The sequence below is a fragment of the Apostichopus japonicus genome, chromosome 15 (genome assembly GCF_037975245.1).
Source record: "Apostichopus japonicus isolate 1M-3 chromosome 15, ASM3797524v1, whole genome shotgun sequence".
Taxonomy (NCBI): domain Eukaryota; kingdom Metazoa; phylum Echinodermata; class Holothuroidea; order Aspidochirotida; family Stichopodidae; genus Apostichopus; species Apostichopus japonicus.
Genome location: NC_092575.1, coordinates 10933656 through 10957002, shown reverse-complemented (window position 1 = coordinate 10957002; position 23347 = coordinate 10933656). Strand labels below are relative to the sequence as shown.

The following is a 23347-nucleotide window of genomic DNA, read 5'->3' as shown; positions in this document are numbered from 1 at the left end:
GAAGGCTCTATACGATTGCTGTGTGCATCTATAGCTTCCTTGTCATTGAAGGCTCTATATGATTGCTGTGTGCATCTATAGCCTCCTTGCCATAGAAGGTGTTATACGGTTGCTGTGCGAATCTAAAGCCTCCTTGTCGATCATAGAAGGTGTTATACGGTTGCTGTGTGAATCTAAAGCCTCCTTGTCATAGAAGGCTCTATACGATTGCTGTGTGCATCTATAGCCTCCTTGCCATAGAAGGTGTTATACAGTTGCTGTGCGAATCTATAGCCTCCTTGCCATAGAAGGCTCTATACGATTGCTGTGCGAATCTATAGCCTCCTTGCCATAGAAGGCTCTATACGATTGCTGTGTGCATCTATAGCTTCCTTGTCATTGAAGGCTCTATATGATTGCTGTGTGCATCTATAGCCTCCTTGCCATAGAAGGTGTTATACGGTTGCTGTGTGAATCTAAAGCCTCCTTGTCATAGGTTTTATACGGTTGCTGTGCGAATCTAAAGCCTCCTTGTCATAGAAGGTTTTATACGGTTGCTGTGCGAATCTATAGCCTCCTTGCCATAGAAGGCTCTATACGATTGCTGTGTGCATCTATAGCTTCCTTGTCATAGGTGCTATACTGTTGCTGTGTGAATCTATGGCCTCCTGGCTATACTAAACCAATTTCATTATATCTCTTTAATGCTAACATACTGTAATGTAAGTCACAGCACTGATATTACAAACAATAATATATCTATCTAGTACTTTATTGAGAAATGTTCCAATATTTAGGAAAGTTTACAACAATTTAACAGCTCTAGTTTAAACAGTGGTTACTTAAAAGTTCTGCAAAATACAGTATGTAACTTTTCAGTCTTAAAGGAGAATTTGGCTCATGGGTTCCCAAATCTATACAAATGGTATGCACTATTTTTTGTCCCTGCTAAGGTCATTATTTCCTCCAGTTGCCCTTACTGTACCCCGCCCCCCTCCCCAACACCTCTCCCTATGCATATCCATCCCTCTCCCCTCCCCCATGTATAAGTTTTCTCTGAGACAACATTGCGTTTATAGGTACAGTATATATTTTTTCTCCAACCCCACTATTGGTAGTGCATTTTTTTTACAATAAACAACGTTAATGATGTGCCATATAAAAACTTATTTCCTTTCATTTCATCTCACTTGATTACATTTCTTTCTTTTTCCACAAGAATACAGTATATGCAAACAAATTAACTTGTTAAGTAAAGAATTAGTTTGAAATACTCCCGAAGTAGTACAGGAATTTAATGTATAGAATTTACAAAGTTTTAGGGAAGAAGAATGGAGAACAAGTGACTCTACCGTACATAGGCATTTTACTATATGTTTAATTTATAGTAGTACATAGCCATTGTACTATGTTTAAGTACATAGGCATTGTACAATGTTTAAGTTATAGTAGTACATTGGCATTGTTCTAAGCTTAAGTTATAGTAGTCAGGGTTCTGCCAAGGGTGGATTGAGTGCCGGCAGGACTATCTAAGCGGAGCGCCACCATCGGTTGGCGCGGAGCGTACAAGAAAATTTTGGGTTTTGGAAAGCCCCGGATGGCCCTTCCCGAGTATTCTGAGCCACATGTAGACAGCTTTGAAATGAGATCTCATGTCTGGAATTTTTCATAATTAATGAAAAAAGTTAGGTGGTGCCTATTAAATAAATCATTCAGGCTGAGATGATAATTTTAGATGAACAGTTATTTACGACAGTTATGATATACACACTGAGCGACTAACGCTGCTTCTCATGTATCGAGTAGTGAATACAAAATCTGAGTGTAATTTCATGTACAAATAAACAGTAAACTAGTGAATAACTCCGATCAACTGCGCGATATCATGCAGTGAACCTTCGAACAGCGTTTATTACTGCAGTGTTACTGTACGTTCGACCCTCCGGCTATGGAGCTGTTTTTTGGAGTTCCTATCGAAAATAAGGGCCGGTCGGAAAAGTCACTCAGGCAGATTGTGGCGGTCGGTAATTCAGCGTGCTGGTCGGGCCCGACCGGCGCCGACCGGCAGCGGCAGAACCCTGAGTAGTACTTAGGCATTGTACAATGTTTAAGTTATAGTAGTACATTGGCATTGTTCTAAGCTTAAGTTATAGTAGTACATAGGCATTGTACAATGTTTAAGTTATAGTAGTACATTGGCATTGTTCTAAGCTTAAGTTATAGTAGTACATAGGCATTGTACAATGTTTAAGTTATAGTAGTACATTGGCATTGTTCTAAGCTTAAGTTATAGTAGTACATAGGCATTGTACTATGTTTAAGTCATAGTAGTACATAGGCATTGTACAATGTTTATGTGATAGTTTTACATAGGCATTGTACTATGTTTAAGCTATAGTAGTACATAGGCATTGTACAATGTTTATGTGATCTAGTATTACATAGGCATTGTACTATGTTTAAGTTATAGTAGTACATGGGCATTGTACAATGTTTATGTGATCTAGTATTACATAGGCATTGTACTATGTTTAAGTTATAGTAGTACATGGGCATTGTTCTATGCTTAAGTTATAGTAGTACATAGGCATTGTACTATGTTTATGTGATAGTTTTACATAGGCATTGTACTATGTTTAAGATATAGTAGTACATGGGTTTTGTTCTATGTTTAAGTTATAGTAGTACATCTAGCATTGTACAATGTTTATGTGATCTAGTATTACATAGGCATTGTACTATGTTTAATTTATAGTATTACATAGGCATTGTACTATGTTTAAGTTATTGTATATACTGTACAACAGTGGAAAAAAAAAGCAAAAGTAAACTAATTAGTTTCTTAAATAAAAATTAACAAGGTGAGTTGACACACTCATAAACATTTCACTGTCCAATTGACTGCATAACAACATTGTATTTTATGCATAAATTTCATGGGACCTTTTGAACTTTCACACATATGTTAATACACTGTGTCTGTTTTGATATGGTGATCAAATATCTGATAAATGGTGATTAACTGTAATCATTAATTAAAATGTAATTAATGTATGCTCTTGTTAATCCCTTTAAAGTGTACTGTAATCTCTAGCCTAATTTGAGTAATTACAGCCCGTGCAATTGGTAATTGGCTGCAAAATTCAACCTTTCACTAAAAACCCATCTAATGTAGAGAAATCGCTTCGCTGAAATCCGTCAAAGTCTCATCTCATAACTGACACCACAACACTGTCAAGATTTAATTACGGTCTGTTCCAACAATTTTTATTTGACCAACATATTTATCTTTCAGCTTGAGACTGACATAAAATAGTGTTCAGGAATCTTTGTCAAGGGATCTTGAAGGACTCAGTCTTTTTTCAATTAAGTTTATTAAAACCTCATGCACGCTTGTTCAGGTCTTCTGATTATGTTAATACTCTTTGGTCACAGAGTTATGAAAAATTGCAGTACTTCTATTTCTAGAAAAACTTAATCAAAGTAAGGTTATGCACAAATTTTTCCTGAAATTAAATTACTGATGTATGATATTATTCAAGGTGTCAGTGCAGCAAATATATGTGTAATTTTGAATTAAATTTCTTTCTAGTTATTAGTACAGTTTTACATTTGTCAAATGTGTTTATTTAAGTTTTCAGTAGCCTGCCCCACCCTGCAATATGCCTGTTTTATTATATCCTGAATGAAAAAAAAGGCTCTATTAGTAATACACATAAAAGTTGCCCAAGGATGAGAGATCTAAAAGAAAAAAAAAAAAACAATATGGAATTACTTGGCAGGTACGGTGGTCATTTTGCTTTTAATTACATAGTGGTTGAACAATTTGGTAGGATTTAAAAGAAACTTTATTTTGTTTAATTGACTCTTGTAAATAATTGGTAGACCAAAAAGTAATTTGTCATACTCGGAATCATGCTGGCCTCTGTTACTGTATCAACGTCCAAATTTATCCAGTAGATATGCAAAACATAATGACAACTACTGTAAGTTTGATTGAAGATTTGTCAGTGAATTTCATGGAATTATTCAAATGCTTTACCACAGTTACATATAAAGTATACAAAAACTTTTGTTTGCTTGATATGGCCTCTCTGCGGACTCATTCCAGACTGTTTAATAAATCCAAAACGTAGATCATATATCTGATGTCATTTTTTTTTACAGATTTTCAGTAACAAAGTAAATGAATATTATTAGGACAATTTTGTGTCTGTTTACGCTAAACTTTGATATTTCTTGGTCGTTATTGCAGTACTTCCTTGTGACTCATCACCCTGTGGCAATGGAGGGACTTGTGTTGAAACCAACGGTGGACAAAACTTTGTCTGTTTATGTCCGAGTGGATTTGATGGCTCACAATGTGAAAGGGAAGGTCAGTTTGTGTTTTCCAACCATTGCAATATATACTGTGATGGACAATCATGGACATACAGTACTGTATCAAAAAACTTTTGTTTGCTTGATATGGCCTCTCTGCGGAGTCATTCCAGACTGTTTAATAAATCCAAAACGTAGATCATATATCTGATGTCATTTTTTTTTACAGATTTTCAGTAACAAAGTAAATGAATATTATTAGGACAATTTTGTGTCTGTTTACGCTAAACTTTGATATTTCTTGGTCGTTATTACAGTACTTCCTTGTGACTCATCACCCTGTGGCAATGGAGGGACTTGTGTTGAGACCGACGGTGGACAAAACTTTGTCTGTTTATGTCCGAGTGGATTTGATGGCTCACAATGTGAAAGGGAAGGTCAGTTTGTGTTTTCCAACCATTGCAATATATACTGTGATGGACAATGATGGACATACAGTACTGTATCAGTAGTGCTCTGTTTAAATACGATTTTAATGCAGCTTGCTTCCAAAGAAGAATTAACCCCACACTGAGATTTATACACCAATGATACGTCTCAGGTGTGGTCGGACCTACTATGGTGGACAATGATGGACATACAGTGCCTGTAGTGCTCTGTTTTAATACGATTTTGTTGCACCTTGCCCCCAACGAAGAATGTTACCAAATTGTGGTTGATACAAAAATGTTCCCTCTCACGTGTGGTTGGACATACTGTGATGGACAATGATGGACATGGCGTATCCGTAGTGCATTATTTTAATACAATTTTGTTGCACCTTTGCTGCCGAAGAAGTGTTAATACCACACTGTGATTTATATGCCAATAATACATCCCATGAATTTACAATGCAACAAGGGATCCAGACCAATCACAGGTTGATACCCTTAACTATATAAGGAACTATTGTGTAGTTCATACTACTACATCTTGAAATAAAATTTAAAAATTTAAAAAAGGTCTGAGTCGAAAATACTTTGTGTCAATCCAGGCATACACACTTAGTTTCTGTTTTTCTAGATTTGTGAATTTAAAAGAAGAAGTGAAAGATGTCTAAAGGCTTTGTCTTGGTTTTGCTGTAAGATTCATCTCAAAAGTTTTGCTCTTTTTTCATCCTGTTTTTCTTCTCGTTTCTCAAGTGAATATTTGTGATACTTCCCCTTGCCTCAATGGAGGAACCTGCATCTTCGTTGGATTGGATTTACAGTTCCTATGCCTCTGTGCAAGCGACTTTCAGGGACAGTTATGTGAAATAGGTGAGCGTTGCAATTGTGATACAAAACTCGTATTTTATTTTTATTTTTTGGTAATGTGTAAATATATTTGTGTTTCTGCTAGTCACAAGAGAGAAAAAAATACATAAAACAAAACTGATTACAACAACAACAAAAGATAAGTAAAGCGAGTGAAGTGGCTGAAGGGATTCTTGGAAAACTCACCCTAGTGCCTGAAATTACAGTTATCATCATGGTTTCATGGTCTATCACCTTAACCAGCAGAGTCGGTCAAATTGTAAACGGTTTGAATTTAAAATAGGGAAAAGTGGAAATGAAAACGTTTTGAAGAGATATATATTTAAGCTCTGAGTGGTGAATCCACAAGGAGGAGAAGTGTGAGGCATCCTGACAGAAGCATTAATTTTCCAGTCATTTTCTAATTTATTTAGATTGGTTAAGTGTATACTTGTATTGGAGACAGGTATTGCAAGTATCTTTGCTCGTAAATCCCCAAACCAGTAAGTTTTGGTGGGGGGGGGGGGGAGGGGGGTCTGAGTTGAGAAAAATTAGTATCGATTATAAATCATTCGTTTTCTAGTTCTGTCAGTTAGAGAAAGCCACAATATACCTTAAACAGTCTTCTCCAGGGATCACAGCTCTTCATTCGATAGAACTTGGAAGACAGCAGGGATAGGATTTCAAATAAAAGAGTTGGTGATTTAATGTAAATGAAATCATGGAGGGAAAACCGAGTACTAGGACGTGAAAAGTGAATTTTTAAAAGAGCTAATTCTATTCAGTTAGTTAGGATATATGCAGGTAACTAAATCAGTCGATTGCAAGTCCATTTTTAACTACATCTATATTTGTTGCATCTGCTTCTTACATTCTCTATATTACCATTTTGCCTTTTTGTAGTGATTGCTCCAACTACTCCTTGCATGCCAAACCCATGCAGTAATCGTGGGACCTGCTTTGTTAGCGGCTCTGACGATACATATGTGTGTCTGTGTGACACCGGTTTCACCGGTGTAGATTGCGAGATAGGTACGGTGCCCGTCGATACTTTGATACACGTTTATATTCAAAAATATCACACTAATTTCCTGTGTTTTCAGTTAATACCATATATCATGTTTTTCCTAAGTCTGTATTCTTTTGTTTATCTACACTAAATATATCCTGCTATTTTTCGACAATATTGTTTTTCCTTTGGAATTCTGCGAGACGATCACTATATTTTATTAACAACCGGAGTTCTGTATGTAGCTTGTGGTTCATTTCATATTAGATCTTTTCATACAGTCCATCTTCTGACAGAAAATATTAACTCCTACATTATTTACTTTTTTCATTACGATGTGCACAATTATCTACACCTACAGTATATATTTAATAGCATGGATGTAAGAAGGTCCTTACAAACAGAGGGGATAGTAGAAGCCCGGGCATACCCAGGTACCACCAAAAATTTTTAAGTTCCGAAGGAGAGAGGGCATCTCGCACCAGTCGAAATGCCTTTACAGTCATGATAATTGATTCACCTTCTGTAATGTAAGAAAAAAAAAAATATCCAGTTTGGACTTGGATCACCAAGTGTAATAATTGAAACCAATATGGCTGGACCAGCTATTTCTGCCATTACAAAATTGTGCTAGAGATTGTGTACAATAACAGGAACCGTATGCTCTCAGTGCCAAATCACCCCACTAAATTTAGGTCACGGCATTCGTCATGCATTTCTCTAGCCAGTGTTGGGTTTACAGTGTCTTACATAGTCGCCTAGGTACATATGGATGTATAGCTTTAACTTCGGGACAGCCATTCATTGTGATCGATAAAAATAGAATTTTCCAACATAACATAACAGAATACTTCCTCCTTCCTGTCGTTTAGCGCTGCTTCGCTATATGCACAAGAAGAACAGAAACAAAGGAAAGAACTGTCTAACCTGCTTGAATGAAATAGTTGAAAGCCTTTTGTGATTGTTTTGTGATGTTAAGCAGTCATGGGATCTGAACATATATATATATACTGTACTACCTTACAGACTCACCGGCCTTGTTACAGTAGGTTCACTTCCTCGTAGATACAGATGTACCTCGACTCCTTGCATGGGTTATACAAGTTGTGTTTTTTAACTTGATGTGTGCAACCTATAATCAATAAATGCTTACTATATCAATAAGTTCATTATAATTTTACCAATATTTACTCTCAACTTGTTTATTTAACCTTGATTTATCAAAACCTACACTATCCATCAATATTTTCATTTTTCTTGTTATACATACATCTTATGACTTGTATTCTCTTTGTTTTGCATGCTTTTTATTCTGTTTAAACACTCCATTTTGTGTCATATTTAATATCATATAATCATCCATATAATCCCATGCACGTCTATACACCCTGCTAATATCTACAGCTTCAACGCCTTGTGCTGGCAGTCCGTGTCTGAACGGTGGCATCTGCCTCCCGGCAGGCAGTGGCGGCAATACCTTTGCCTGCATATGCTTGTTAGAGTTTACAGGGCCGACCTGTGATATTGGTAGGTTACAAAAACTAAACGTGTTACAGAAAAAACAAAACAGTATGTAAAATATATGTCTGCAATAATGAAACAGCAATGTTATAAAAATGTATATTGCTATGTTGAGGTACAAACTTTGTTGAGATAAAAACTTTAAAAACTCTTTGTAAGACAGTTATGATATAAAACCAGTTATGACTGTGAGATGTAAGTGTTTACACTTCTAAAGTTTATAGTCAGTCACTGGATCTAAGAAATTATACAGAATGTTAGGAATCATCTTTTAATAACAAATATTATTTTTTTCACTGTTTCTATCTGTTTACATCTTCTTTCTCTACTAATTCAATAATTTTAAATTTGGTAGGTCTATTTACCTCTCTGACTACTAACCATTGTGACACTGGAGTCTACACCCCCCAACAAATTAAGCATCGACCAGTTTTGTCACTATTTTAATTAGTTCTTTAAGTGACACAGAGATGTTATATTGTCTTTATTCTTTACCTTGGAGCATTTGTTTGTTTTATCTTCCTCCATGACTGAAACTAACGAATGAACAATTTTACATGGACACACACAGTTAACTTAAAAGAATACTCAACGTGATTTCTAACATGAAAGGCATTGGTTGGAAATTGTAAAATAAGAAACTACATCGTAAATAATTATATTTTCTGAGATGAGAAAGAGAGCTAATATTGTACTTGACAGCATCTTGGATGTACTGCATTAGTTATTTATAGTTTATCAAGAAATTAAATCGTGAATTGCTTACTTAACATAATATAACTGCAATGATTGAAAGTGTTGCAGCATTTGCTAAACTTTGACTTTGATGATAAAGTTTAAAATTATCCTATAGTAAACTTGCTGGCTAATCGAGTTTACCAGACTGTGAGTTTTATGTCAAAAGATGAACCAGAAAAGTTAAAGTGTTCCAACTGTTGCCTTTTTGTAATAAATACAAATGTAGAAATGTCAGAGGGGAAATGTCTGAAACCAAACAGATTTCAGTACAGTCCATTGCAGATCCATCATTAGATCTCCACATGGTAACAAATCTATTTAAAGGGGTGTATCTCAGTTTGATCTACTGAAACCATATTATGGAGTAAAATTCTGCAGATTTGGTTAAAAAAAAAAAATATTGATGACTAAACTTGAATAAGCTGTCTCAAAAGTTACCAAGACACATGTACTTTACTGTAATATGTAAACCATACAGTACAATACATTGGAAGTGTAAGTAATTATGAATGTATTAAATATGTTTGTCTATAGAGTACTAAAGTTGGAATCATGCCAGACAAGGTTTGAATTGTGGTGAACTTTGTAAGTATTCGGTTGTTGTTCACGGTGTTAAAGTGCGTAATAGTGCAATCAAGTCTTTTAAAAGCTCGGTACACATCTTCTTCTACTGGTAGGTACAGTGTTATTGCCATCTTTTGATATGGCGTGAAAATTGTGTGAAAAAAGCTTTCCTCTGTCTGAAAATTATGTGTTGTTGTTGTATAATATCTTCTTCCAGTTGGGATACAAGTATATTTATCACATATCATTATAAACAGTTGAAAAGCTACAAATGTGCTGAGAAAATATCATTCTCGCATGAAACACCGATTTTATTTAATCTTTGTTTTTAAAATGAAGCAGTTCAAAGGAACAGTTTTAAGTTTTCACCTGTAAAGACAAACTTAATCTAACTTTTCCTTGCCAATATCATGTTTGTCAGCATATTCATTTGTTTCAAGTTTGCTCTGATAAACGAGTTGTCAAATTTTGATACTAAATATCTTGTAAATAACACATGGGAATCGAATATATATATATATGCATAAATTATGTTTGTATTTTGCAGATTAGTTTTATAAACTATTATTTACAACCAAATGAAAGGCAAGTACTTGTATATCAAAGCCTAACAATTGTTAAAAATGAGGCTAAAATGTAGTTAGCCAAAACGAATTGTGGAAAGATTAATAACATATTCAATTACTCTCATTTAAAATGTAAACTGTCTTTTAAGTATTTTTTTTTTAAATTTTGCCTTTTCTCCCATATTTATTTTTAACAGCGATTCCTAATGACCCATGCGCATCCTCACCATGCAGTAATGGCTTCTGTCAGGTCAACGGAGACTCTTTCATATGCAATTGTCCGCAGCAATTTACAGGGACATTGTGTGAATCGATAGTGACTGGTAACATTTTCTCTGAAGTCATACTCTTTTATGAAATTTAATTTATTTTCTGAACTTTTAATAAGTCACTAATTATTTCTCAAGTGCCAGCCGTTTCAAATATTTAGAAAAGTCTGCACTAACGGCAATAACCAATATCTTGTGTCTTTTGTTCTTTAATCCAATCACATCGCTATAAAAGAAATAACAACAATTTATACAGTGAAATCTTGTTTTTAACTGAGAGATTCTTGATCCTGTCACCATGCAAGTCTACTACTACTAATATGTTGGTGTTTGTAAAGCAAAATATCCTACAATCAAGAAGCTGTAACAATTTTCATTTCAAAATAACAAATCTTTGAACATTCTGTACAGTAGCTTCTTAATATTCTAGTTCATTACCATTACATTACAATGGGTAAACAATAGTACAAGACAGACACAATAATATTTCAAGATGGGTTTTGTCATTCTGAAATTGTTGTAGTTAATGTTAACTTTGGTAAAATAACACATATATCTCGAGTGGTACGTACCATACTCTGGATAAGTTGTTCTTAATATATATCTGGAATAGTCCAGCTGTTTAACTGAAAAAGCTAACAAAATATCAAACACATAACTGACAATGCAAGCAGCTGCCTCAGGTTGCAAAAGACAAAAAAAGATCAAATTTCTCAAAGCACTTTCTGATAAACCAGATGCCTAGAAATGTTGAATGTGTAAATCAATCATTCCCCCTACTCCCCCCCCCCCCCAAAGAAAAGGCTTAGGGAGGACTTGAATGTTTCCTTTCCGACATACTTTACATTTTTTACATTATTTTCGCTTATACATTCCTTCCTTTTTCTCAACCCATTTTTCCGTTTTATTTTTCGCCTGGTAAAATCCTTTCCGCTGTTGCATTTGTCATCCCCTGTCCATTGAATTTTGCTCATACCTGAAAAAACTTGTCCGGTTGAACGTTAATGTGGTGCTGTATGTCTGTGTTCATGGAATTGTATTACTTCATGACAATCTTTATTTGCTGCCCATGACATAACAGACTGATCTTAGATTGTTAAAACCTCTTAAAGTTGAAGTAGTTTCTCATTCGAAGACTAATGCAGCAAAATTATTTTGTACAGCTAGATATAAAGGTTTATATTATCAACACTGAGAGATCTTCAAAATGCCTTCCTCTGAAAAGTACAGCTTAGGTACTAACCCTTCACATCAACTTGGGAGAGGAGAGGGAGGGTTGGGGGGGTGGGGAGGTTGTCAACATCAATATCATATCCCTGGATCTCCAGAAAAAGATGGTCCCCAAACTTTGATATAATGTCATTTCAACAATGGTTGGTAAAATATGTTTGTCTTTTATTCATACACGGCAGATAAACATATTGTATGCTATGCATACACTACTCGTACAGCATGTTTGTTTATTGTGACAGCATGCTTGAACTAGAATTTTTATTTTCAATAAAGCTTTAGTACATGTTGGTTATTGTGTACTTTGGATGATAACCCTGTAGACTGAGTCACTCATTCAAATTGGCAATTCAATACCTTCGTGTAAGTACTTTAGTGTGCCCTTTAAAAGATTGCAATGAAATATAGCTTTGAATGATATTTGATTCATTGCTGATGAAATCTTTCAGGAACCAACTGATTTAGTTACATTTTTTTCCCACGTAGTGTGTAATTTTTGAAAAAAAATAACACAGCCAAAATTTGATGATTCTGAAAATTTTGTTTTTTCAAATTATTATGCCATGGTAAAGTTTAATACGATAGCAATAAATTCACCGATACAGTATATTTGACCATTAGCTCGTTTATTGTAAGAAATGAAAAAATGCGTCGCCATTATATGTACCGAAAGATAGTATCGCGGGCTAAAATTGGTCAGAGATATATCTGCAGGAAATGGGAAAAAAATATTGGCATTTACCAAAGTTACCCAGCAATGTTGGTAAAATTTTACGAAAATTTGTCTGGTGTACTGGATACAAGGTGGGGAGGATAAACAGCCTCAGCTGTTTGCTATTTTGGAAACTTCTAGCATGGATTAGTAGAACTATGTTTGTATATAACAGGATAGAAACCAAATCTTAAAAATGTTGCGTTTGCTGGGTATTGTATTTAAAAATTAGTCAGAATTATAAAAAATAGCAAAAATGGAAATATGAAGAGACAATAACTGTTACGCTAGGAAAGTTAAAGCAGATTCCTGTTCAACGAAGATATCATTATCAGCCACTTACATGGTGTCTAGTTTCTGGTATTACAGTAATAGAAAAGAATGTACAAGAAATGACCCCATAGTCTCAAACTTCGACGGAACCCTAGGGACCTGGTTTCAAGATTATCCAGATCAGTCTGATCCTCTTTATAAAAGAAAAAGAGCCAAGAAAAAAAAATAGTTTGAATAATGTCAAAGATTGTATGATATGATTTTGAAGTATTTTAGTTGTTAGTTCATTTATTGTGACAGACAATATGTATTAACTTTTATAGATTCTGTGATTTATTCCATCCGTGGTTCTATGTAATTTCGGTTAAGTGATTGTACTTCGAATTAAACGCTTTATGACTATCATAAAGATAATGTACAGAAGAAATCATTTTTCTGAAAAAAAGATTGAAATTGTCATAGTTATTAAAGCCTTCAAGAAGGGTGTTTTCTTAAATGCTTTGGAGTTGTTGGTTAATATTTCCACCGTCAGTGTAACGATCGTCTTTTTACAGCCTGTTCCTCTTCACCCTGTATTAATGGGTTCTGTTTTGCTGGAGACGACCGTTTTGTCTGTGTCTGTTCCATGGGCTACCAGGGCACTCTTTGTGAGGAACTTGGTGAGAATTTGTTAAATTACTTTGTGTCAGACTTGTAGGGCTGTAACAAAAAAAAAAGTTTGCTGCCGGTTTTTTTCGATCAGGGCTTTATTTTGAGTGAGTTTTATTCTTCTCAGCTGTGATTAAATACAAGGGGTTAAGAAGTGTGAAATCTACTTTAAATGTGACTGTCATATGGGAGTTTAAGCCTGGGGTGGAGGAATGCCCACAATTATCCAAAGCAGAAACACCCACAGTGGTTGTACAGTCACGGCATACAATCAACCACTGGAGTACAGAAGGAGCAAACTTGTAATACCTTTCTTTCATGAATCGTATATAATACAAATTTGGCCGGCGTAGATTATTCGGTTTGAATGGGAGTACATCTAGATGTGGAAAATTGAATTGATTGGACTTAATGGTTGCAAATGATGTTGCCACAAGGATTGTTCCTCAAAGGGTACCATCTTGTGGAAAATTACAAAAGTATTAAAGCCGTAAACCAGAAAAGGAAATGATAGATGGTTCTGATAGCTGGAAGTTGATTTATCTTGTATCCCATAGCAGTTATATAGAATGTGACATATCTACAGGATTTGAAATATATATTTATAGAGCAGTATAAATAGTTGTAAACTGAAGGCATTACTATTTTCACTATTTTTGTTAGAAACAGAAATGAATAATCCTGAGAAGTCCAAACTGTAAAAGAAAATGTGAAAAACTAATTTATTCCCTGCAAGAAAAAAAAATTATCCTGTGGAAATTTCCTTCAAGCTAAAGATATGTAGAAAGTGTAAAGAGGGGTAGAGTACTAGTTTGGGGACACTGGAAAAATGGAAAATTATTGAATATAAGTTCATGATAACAGGTTTCCTATTATAATACAAGGCAATACAAGATCAAATGGTTGCTTCTGTGATAGTTTCACTATATTATTAATAATGCTCTAAATGACTCTAAACGCAATGACGCAGACTAAGACAAAAGACTCTAAAACGCAAAGTCGTTGTAGAAAGGCAATCATCAACAAAGCATCCTTGTTTGTGATCATTGTTTGTGACCATCAGTTGAGGAAGATCGTTTGTTTCTGCTTCATACAAAAAGTGTTTCTTTTATTTTACTCCTCCCAGTGGATCCCTGTTTGAGTAATAGTTGCCAAAATGGAGGTACTTGTGTCCCAAATGGGACGTTACCTCAAGTGTACACTTGTAGCTGTCCAGCTGGGTTTGGTGGTGTAGAGTGTGAGATTGGTAAGTTGCATATCACAGATGACAGTGGTCTTGCATTTGGGATCAAGCATTTCATCCCGCTTAATACATCAATACACGCTTTTCCATTTGGTGTGATTTCACATTCGCTCATCGTGGTCTAATTCCGATCTGCTATCGGTACGCTATCGGTGTTGGGAATATTTGGTGACCCTCATCTGACCTCTTTCTCATGTTAACTACCTTTGCATCATAGCAAGTTACAGTGCAATGGTATTCTCTCTGCGATGGTGGTGCTTTATAATCATACATCTATCGGCGTGCTGGTGTTATCTGTGCAGAAGCGATCGGTGTACAGGAGCTAAAAAGTGGTGCAGTCCCATTTGTGAATTGTCCATTACAGGTGACTTGGCAAAGTATCACCTGGTGGGGGGGGGGTTACTGGTAGAACGAAGCTGCAGGAATATCTCTTTGCATACTCTGCCTGTTTTGTTAATCTTTGTCTTTCTTTGAGTATCTCCCGTCGGTATTTAATTGGCTTCATCTCTTTTCCTACTCGTGTCTAGAGGTTTGGCACCATCAATTATTTGGTTTTTGGGGAGAAGGAATTTGTATCTCAGTTTGATGGCATAAATCAAAGGAGAGAAAGCATTTCTATTGCTAAAAGAAGGTATATTCTTGGCATATATCCTTCCTGCTCAACAATAGCAGTGTCCTAACTTTGGATATTGCATGTAGTGATAATAATCGTAATCATAATAATAATACTTAGATTTGTGTAGCGCAAATATCCAGGAGAAACTGTTCAATGCTCTTCACAAAAATAGTATGAATGTCAAAGAAGAGTGTAGTTGAGAATTTTGTATGAATGAGTTATTTACAGTACCCAATTTTGAATGAAAATCTAACAAGTATTTAAGTCCACTGATCTATTTTAACTTGTTAACTAGTTTAAGTAGTACACCACTCTCAATGAGAACCTACAATTTTAAACCGTCAGCCTATTGAGGACAGAATCCTGTAATATTCCCATCTCAATTAGGTTTTTCCATTGCTTCTACTCAGAGACCATAGGATTCACTGCACGGTTATTGACATTGTGAAGTATCAGCAGACATAATTGTTCTTTCCATATATATATAGCGGCCACTTATACGGTATTGCTCGGATATTTGTATAGATTGGGCATAGAATGGTAGAATATTGGAGGTTATTGTACAGTTAGATATGAATGAAGACCTTATAGCTGCAGTGTCAATACTCTTTGTATTGTATTGTTGTGCTGCCAAAAAAAAAGAACTCCAATAATTGAAATAATTTGGTAGTTTTAGTTGGAAGTTGCCAACCATGACAAGCTTCAATATATTATATCAGCTAAACAACAGTCACTGTCTGAAATTTCTGTTTATTTTTACCCCTCATATTTTGATAGTTTCAGAACTTTTTTTTGTCTGCATGTGTCAATATTTACTACATCTATATATACAGTTGGTTGTAGGATATCCTAGAGAGTTTCAACTCGCATCGCGACTAGTTTCAACTGGTTAATGAATAGTGTATCTGCTACGGTTATTTTCTTAACATACTGTCATGTTTAATTGCTATATATTGAATATACAAGATCACATGTATATGCTTTCACAGTACTGTTTTTAACAGATTTCTCAGCACTGCTCTTGTATGTTTATACCTTTTCATCACAGTTTTGGTTCCATTGTCTTAAGGATCATATATATCATATCAAAAGTGCTCTTAGGGGTGGACAAAACAACCGGGATTTTTTATGCTGCATATATCCTTCACAAACAGAAACATTGTTGCTATGTATATTTTTGCCTACAGAAGGTGTGGATAATTCATGTGTCATATGTACCTGCTTTGTTTGGGCTTTAGAAAAGAGTGACACATATTTCTACAACATTCAAAAACCCAGCTCATTTACATATCAGCCCTGTCCATGATTATACCTACATATTTTGTGTGGTATCACCTTGTTTGGTATATTAATCCACCCTCACCTTCATCCCACCCCCTACCTTTCCTCCTTCTTCCTTCCCCCTCCCATCCTCCCCATTTTTCCACAACCTTCAAAACCCAGCTAATTTACATATCAGCCCTGTCCATGATTATACCTACATATTTTGTGTGGTATCACCTTGTTTGGTATATTTATCCACCTCACTATCATCCCTACCTTTCCTCCCCCTTCCTCCTTCCCCCCATCCTCCCCCTTGGTTCCCCTCCTTTCTTTGTCATCAAACAGTGATGCTGCATCCTTTTTATCCTAATTTGCTGATGCTTGCATCTTTCTTCTCTCACTCTCTTTCTGCTACGTTATATATAATGCTTTTTTATGGTTACATGGGTGCTATCTATAGCTTTGTACATCTCTGCTTAATACTTTAGTTACCGCTGCAGACCCTTGCAACCCCTCTCCCTGCCTCAACGGCGGTGTTTGCTTTCGCTTCAGTGACCCTTCGTCAAGCAAATTCTTTTGCCAGTGCCCTACTGGTTTCTCGGGTCCCGTCTGCGTGGGTGAGCTGTCATGCATTCTTTTTGATTTATAGAAAAGAGATGGCAAATCTAATCCATTTCATTCTGTTTTTGTGAATGCTTACAAGTATCGTATTTAAGCTTTTGACTTCAGCTAATTCAACGTCCATATATATATACAAATAATTAAACCACAATAAACGGAAAATTGAGGAAGACTTTGTCAGGCGAAATGTTAAACAGCAAAAATAGTAATGAAAATCAGAAATACAGAATGAGTTGAATAAAGAATTTATTTTATTATAAAACATTTTTTAGGTCTGGACGAAGACACAAATATATCAGATTATAATAGAATGTCTACCACAGTCCGATTTATTTCTTCTGCTAGAGCACCTAAGTTTGTGGTATCATTCACATTGTTCTATATGCACTGCACATATCCGCAAGTAATAGCTTGTATATATTGATTTTTCTTTACCCTATGTTTATCTGCTAATTATGTGCTGTTTTACCCTACTTTAATTACCCTCATGCTACTTATGCGTTGTTTTACCCTACTTTAATTACCCTCATGCTAATTATGTGCTGTTTTACCCTACTTTAATTACCCTCATGCATTAACTATAGCTATGCTTTATACTTCCATTGTCATTATGTAATGCTGTTTCATCAGTTGGGACATTTTTTTTTCTACATACTGTATTTTCATGTCATGCTTCAATGCACGTGTACTGACAGTATGAGCAGTCTGTATGAGTTCCCTATTTCGGAACTGTTCATACTGTCAGGACCAGTGCTTCGAAGCATGGTACAAGAGAACAGTATAGAGCGGTACTAGCATGAAAAAAACCTTCCCAACTGGCTTTGTTTCATCCCATGATACCTACTACATAATGCATATTATATCCAAATGTCTTATCCAATCCGCATCCAGTACTGCTCATTTGCATATCATCATCATCATTATTTTATAATGTTTTATTTGCATGCATAATATGTACTGTCTTGTACAGCTGACTCTCCATGTCTCCCCAACCCATGTTTCAATGGTGGTGCATGTTTTGTGAGTGAGGACCCTGGTGGTAGTCTCCCATTTGCCTGTAACTGTTCTTCTGGTTTTACTGGTTTCTTGTGTGAATCCCAGACAGGTGAGAATTATCAGATCAAACTGAAACTTACGGTAGATAAATCTTCCCAAACCTTTTTTTTTTAGCTGTTAAGCAGCAACTCTTTGCATTTCGGTCGACAAATTCTGACATTTTGGCAGAACCCACCGAATTGTACCCGAAGTAATGTAGAAAATTTCTCTAACTAATTAAGATATTTCTCCTGTATTTTCACTAAATAAGACACCATGTCCAAACGAAAAATTAACAGCAGCTGCTAATTTCCTGTTTCAGTTGGGTGAAATCAATGTCAAACAACAGGGATTATTCTGTTTATTTTGTTTATTTATTTGTTTTTTTTCACAACTCATATACAACAAATGTAGCAAATACAGAGAGTAATGGAATGTGAAAGGAAGTGCATCAAGAAACCCTTGTGGGCTTATCTAGTGTTACACTCCCTGTGCATAGAGTACACAAATAACTTACAAAAAAAGAATTATGATCTCAGTGTGCAGACATAACAGTGTACTGTTAGTGTGTGATACTGCATTAGCACTATAGATGCTCAGGCCTGCACTGTTAACCCTTAGCATCCTACTGTTAACATAGTATATAAATGAACATTAGTTAGCGATTAATGATTTGAAAGGATGCAGAACATTGTGTGGAGGAGGCACATCTGTTAAATACCACAATACAATCATATGATGAAAAATAGCATCAAAAGCCATCAGGTATTATTCAAAGTCAGGTACCTCTCGCTCAAACTCAGATATTGTCACATTTTATTTCACTAAATTATCATTAATCAGCAAGTACTTAATTCTAATAGATCTGGAAACCTTCCCTTTCGAGTACACATTGTAATCAAATGCATGCGAAAAACGAGCAGCCGCCCAAATTTCATTTTTTTAATTTTACTTTGTTTTGGCACTACATTTAAGAAAAGTAAATCAGGTAATTAAGGTATTTAATTGCTTTGTTAACAAAGGGAATTTGATACCACCATGGTTTTTTTGAGACTTCCACCAAAGAAAAATGACCCCCAATCCTCATAAAAAGCTACCGAAGAATCTGGAATTTACGAGCAAGTTTACAAACGAGATAAATTATAAATTGAACTGTGGAAAATATCAAGTCACTAAAACAGTACCAATCAAAACCTTTACGTGACTGAGGAAAAATTTCTCCTGTTTTTTTTTTTCTCGGTGGCATTTAGTGGATCCTTGTGCTTCAGAACCTTGCATGAATGCAGGGACTTGTTATGAAGTAGGAGACGGGAACTACGCTTGCGAGTGTCTAACTTTCTTCATCGGTGTCAATTGCCAGCAGTTCTTTGGTAAGTCAATGTGCAGTTCAAATAAAATGAATCTCAAACCTCACTGCAGGAGAGATTTAAAGGTGGCTTGGAAATGTTCAGGGATGTTACATTGCAGTAAGTTACTCTGTGTCAATCCTAGTTGCACTAGTGTTAACTAAACTTGTCTTGTATTGAACTGCTGTCAGATGAAGAAACAGTTTAACTGTTATTTATTTTATTTATTTAATATTCTTTATTTTTATTTATTTATTATTATATTATTTATTATATTATTTATTTAACTGTTAGTAACAGGTAGACTGTTATTTTATTTTATTTATTTATTATTTATTATTTTATCTATCTAATTGTTAGTAACAGTTAGACTGTTATTGCATGTACAGAATTACTACCACTTCTTTTAGTCAAATGATCTGTAATGACACAGGTTCCATTTTCCGATAATTGTTACTTTTCTCATCTTTTGATTCATAAAATTCTTCCTTTTCGATCCACAAATTAACAATCAGGACTATTAAACTTTTCTATCAGGTTCCTTAACGTCTCTGCAAGCACCACTATATTTTGATTTCTTTTGATTACCGTGTATGTAGTACATATGTGACTGGAAATGTTACGTGAACTAGTACGATTCTCTAGCTACACAACAGTGATAATAATTTTATCATTCAGAGTTCAAATATAAATTGTATCCATATCAATTTTTTGGTATGACAGCAGGAATCACGGTCATTTTCAATTTTTAGAACAATTTTGTGTTGATAGTATATGCATAGTCCATGAAGCACTTATTTCCCATATGATTGTGTGTTTAGCTGTAGTATGTATTGCAGTGAATATAAAGATGTGTTGTAGTCAAATACAAGGTTGGGGGACAATTTTTAATGGTTGTCCAAGGCGACCAAATTTCTGTTGAAACAACAAAAACTTCAAAGACTTCCTATTTGGGTAGAGAAATGACTGTGTACAGCTTGAAGCTTAATGTATTTGTTTCTGGAAAGAAAGAAAACTGCTAGAAAAATATTTTTTATTTGAATGTCTTTATATTGGATGGTATGTCAATTAAACAATCTATTTTTTTTTTTTTTATTGCTGCAATGAATGGCTTCTTCCATTGTTCTTAAATGGCAAATTTTAATAGGCATCCGAGACGACCAGACTGTCTGGTCGGAGGCCCAAAATCAGCTTTGGAGGTCGTCCGGGCATCAAACTAGTTGTTTCACATCACATTCAGATTGCATTGTAGCTGAATACTCCCGAACAAGTCTAATGGTAAAATGGTAACACCCTCCATCACTTTGAAGATACTGAACTAAAACCAAAAATAGTTGTAGGCCAATGATCCACCCAAAGGAGAGACCTACACATCTCTCCTACAGTGTTCATGTTGGTCATACCTTGTTATTTTGTTTCATTTTGCGGGGGGGGGGGAATCAAATTTGCTATTAGGACTACCAAAGAGCTACGACCTAGCTAACTGTCCAAGGGACAATGAGAAATAAAACCCCTTAAATATTGGCCCTGTCACATCAATCCACACTAGAGTAATGAATATTATGGAATAAAAAATGGTTCTATTGTTCTGGCCAGTATTATAAAAAGAAGTCTCTCCATGTTATTAAGGTCAGGTCGTTACCAATACTTTTTTCGGTACTGTCTCGGAGGAGAAAGAGAAACAAAAACTAATTCCAAACTTTATTTTCAATTTGAAAGACAAGGTGACTAGCATGGTATGCCTCTTTGAAACACTGCTGCCTTTTGGCATGTATTATTCCTTTTCTTCTTCTTCTTCTTCTTCACCTACCTTTTCTGTTTATTGTACTGTCTTGTGCATGCTTCTGTAGATATATGTGAGAATAACCCTTGTGTCAATGGAGGAACCTGTCAGAATACATCAGACCCATTTTTTTTCTCCTGCAATTGTCTCCCCGGGTTTACCGGTCCAACTTGTGATTCAGAAATTGGTGAGTGTGAAGAACATTTATTCTCTGGGAAACTTGTAGTGGACAACCATGAACATAACACCACGATCATGAACGGGCACATCGTCATCATCTTCATCATCGTCATCATAGTCATCTCATGTTTATTCATAATATGTCATGTTTATTCATAGTACATCATGAGTGACATATATACTCCATGTGACATCAGTAAGGTACCCGTGGTACGTGCGTGCTTAATTGCTTTGATTAATTCTTCCAAAAGTGGAAATGGCATCCCATGGCATCCTCTGGAGACTAGCATAATCACCCTTCAAATGGTTTCATCATCTTCCTTGCTTTATCTGACTGTACCATACCACCATACTCCATATATATGGAGAAGGAAAAAACAACCCATCTTCACCAGTATTACAATGCAGCCATTCCATATCCATGAAACTAACATTAATGTCATCAATAAATCAGGGGGGAGGGTGGGGTTAAGATTTTGTAAATTAAGGCCTGCACCATTTGGTTTGTGTTTGATTGTTCCTCCAAGCTCCATCAGACCCATGTTCTCCCAATCCATGTGTCCGAGGTGATTGCTTTCTTAGCAACAGTCAAACGTTCCTGTGTGCGTGCCCCGAGTTTTATGGAGGGCTGACCTGCGCAGAGGAACTTGGTGAGTTGGAAAAGGTGATGGGAAAGTCAAGCTCACAAATTAAACTGTACAGTAGTTGCGTCTTCCTCATCTGCTCTTTCAGTCGGGGCATTCCAGTAACAGTTTTTGTGCACTGTGGCATATAGCCACAATTACGTAGAGTTCCTACTCATCTTGAGGTAGAATAAAATGCTTAAAACTGCTTTGTGAAGAGGAAAAATTATTAACGTAGAATTACGTAGAATTAACGTAGAATTATTAACCTCACAATACCTGTTAATCTATGACAGTCCATAAGAAACCATCTCATACCTGGTAGTCTGTATATCAGGAGGAATGTTAGCTACTGAATGTGCCCTGCAGAGGTTATAGATGGTTTGGTTTTGCTGTTCATATGTAAGCTAACATCTAGGACAAGTCTGGTGGTTTTAGCCATAAAATTAGATGTTCCCTACAGGGTGTTGGTTATATTCATTGAGAGTCCCTCTGCCCTGCTGTCAATTGCAGTGATCAGTTGCAGACTTAACGAAGTGGGGAAAACAATACGGAAAATGACACAAAAGTGAAAAAAAAATGGGTCAGCTGCTCAATTATCTGACTGTTATTTTATTAAAAGCTGCGTTTTGCATTTTTTTCCTTTTTCGCTACAGTTTGGTAGAAGCAAACTCAACCATTTAAGTAGAGATAATGTACCTGGTCGCATGGTCTACTTCTTAAGTTCATCGAAATATCACATCAAGAGAGTTGAGTTTAAATATGCTTTGAAATATTATAAAAAAATTATATTGAACAATATTTTCTGCATTGGAATAAAATAGTTTATAACTAGCTGTTAATAAGGAGCAACCAAGTGGTTTGCAGCACAGCAAACCCCAGATTGTGATCAATTGTAGAACGTTTAGGCAGAGAAACAGAAAATTTATGTACAACAAAATACAAAATGCATAAACTTTAATTTGCCATTTGGAATCGTACAACATTCTCTTGTTGAATGTAGTGAAAACTCAAAAAAATAGTCTAGTCTAGTAAAATGTGAAAGAAAGTGATGTTTGACATATAGAACTACTAGAGAAGGCTTTTGCTCCCATAAGATTAAGAACTATATGTTAATGCAAAAACCATGTTAAGTACTCAAGAACGTTTGGTAAAAAGGATGCAGCCCCCGCTTCTAGACATCAATGCCAGTGATGGACTAACGTACAGTAACTGAAAGGTGCAGAGTGTTTCTAGTATGAAAGCATGATAAATTCTACAGAGTAGGTCATGATCCAATTAATTTGGGTTTTTTAAAATAATTTTTTAACATAAATTTTTGACCATTTAAAATGGAATTAGTACACACTTCATACATATAACTATACTGGCTGTCTCTCTGTGTTGACAATGCTGGTTATACTACTGTAGCCTACATATTAACTAGTCATTTCTAGAAAGAAGAAAATGGCATAACTACCAACTGAGATATTGTATCACATATATAATAAGCAAAAATCCAACATCATATGAAGAGTTTCATTTGTTGAAATAT

The 23347-nt window shown here is 35.4% G+C and overlaps 1 protein-coding gene across 19 annotated transcripts in view; it reads left to right on the top strand.

The window, feature by feature from the left end:
* The window catches only part of LOC139980615 (uncharacterized), an 81842-nt gene that overhangs the window by 12832 nt on the left and 45663 nt on the right, over positions 1–23347 (top strand). For 4 of the 19 annotated variants that reach the window (XM_071992378.1, XM_071992382.1, XM_071992396.1 and 1 more), the window contains 12 exons: positions 4235–4354; positions 4617–4736; positions 5481–5597; positions 6477–6605; positions 7987–8109; positions 10169–10294; positions 13010–13114; positions 16714–16842; positions 17817–17951; positions 19132–19251; positions 21078–21197; positions 21718–21840. In XM_071992378.1, the coding sequence (XP_071848479.1) occupies positions 4235–4354; positions 4617–4736; positions 5481–5597; positions 6477–6605; positions 7987–8109; positions 10169–10294; positions 13010–13114; positions 16714–16842; positions 17817–17951; positions 19132–19251; positions 21078–21197; positions 21718–21840 (1467 nt within the window). Of the gene's footprint in view, positions 1–4234; positions 4355–4616; positions 4737–5480; positions 5598–6476; positions 6606–7986; positions 8110–10168; positions 10295–13009; positions 13115–14229; positions 14350–16713; positions 16843–17816; positions 17952–19131; positions 19252–21077; positions 21198–21717; positions 21841–23347 lie in introns of all 19 variants that reach the window. The other 15 variants (XM_071992380.1, XM_071992384.1, XM_071992385.1 and 12 more) reach the window with 15 other exon arrangements.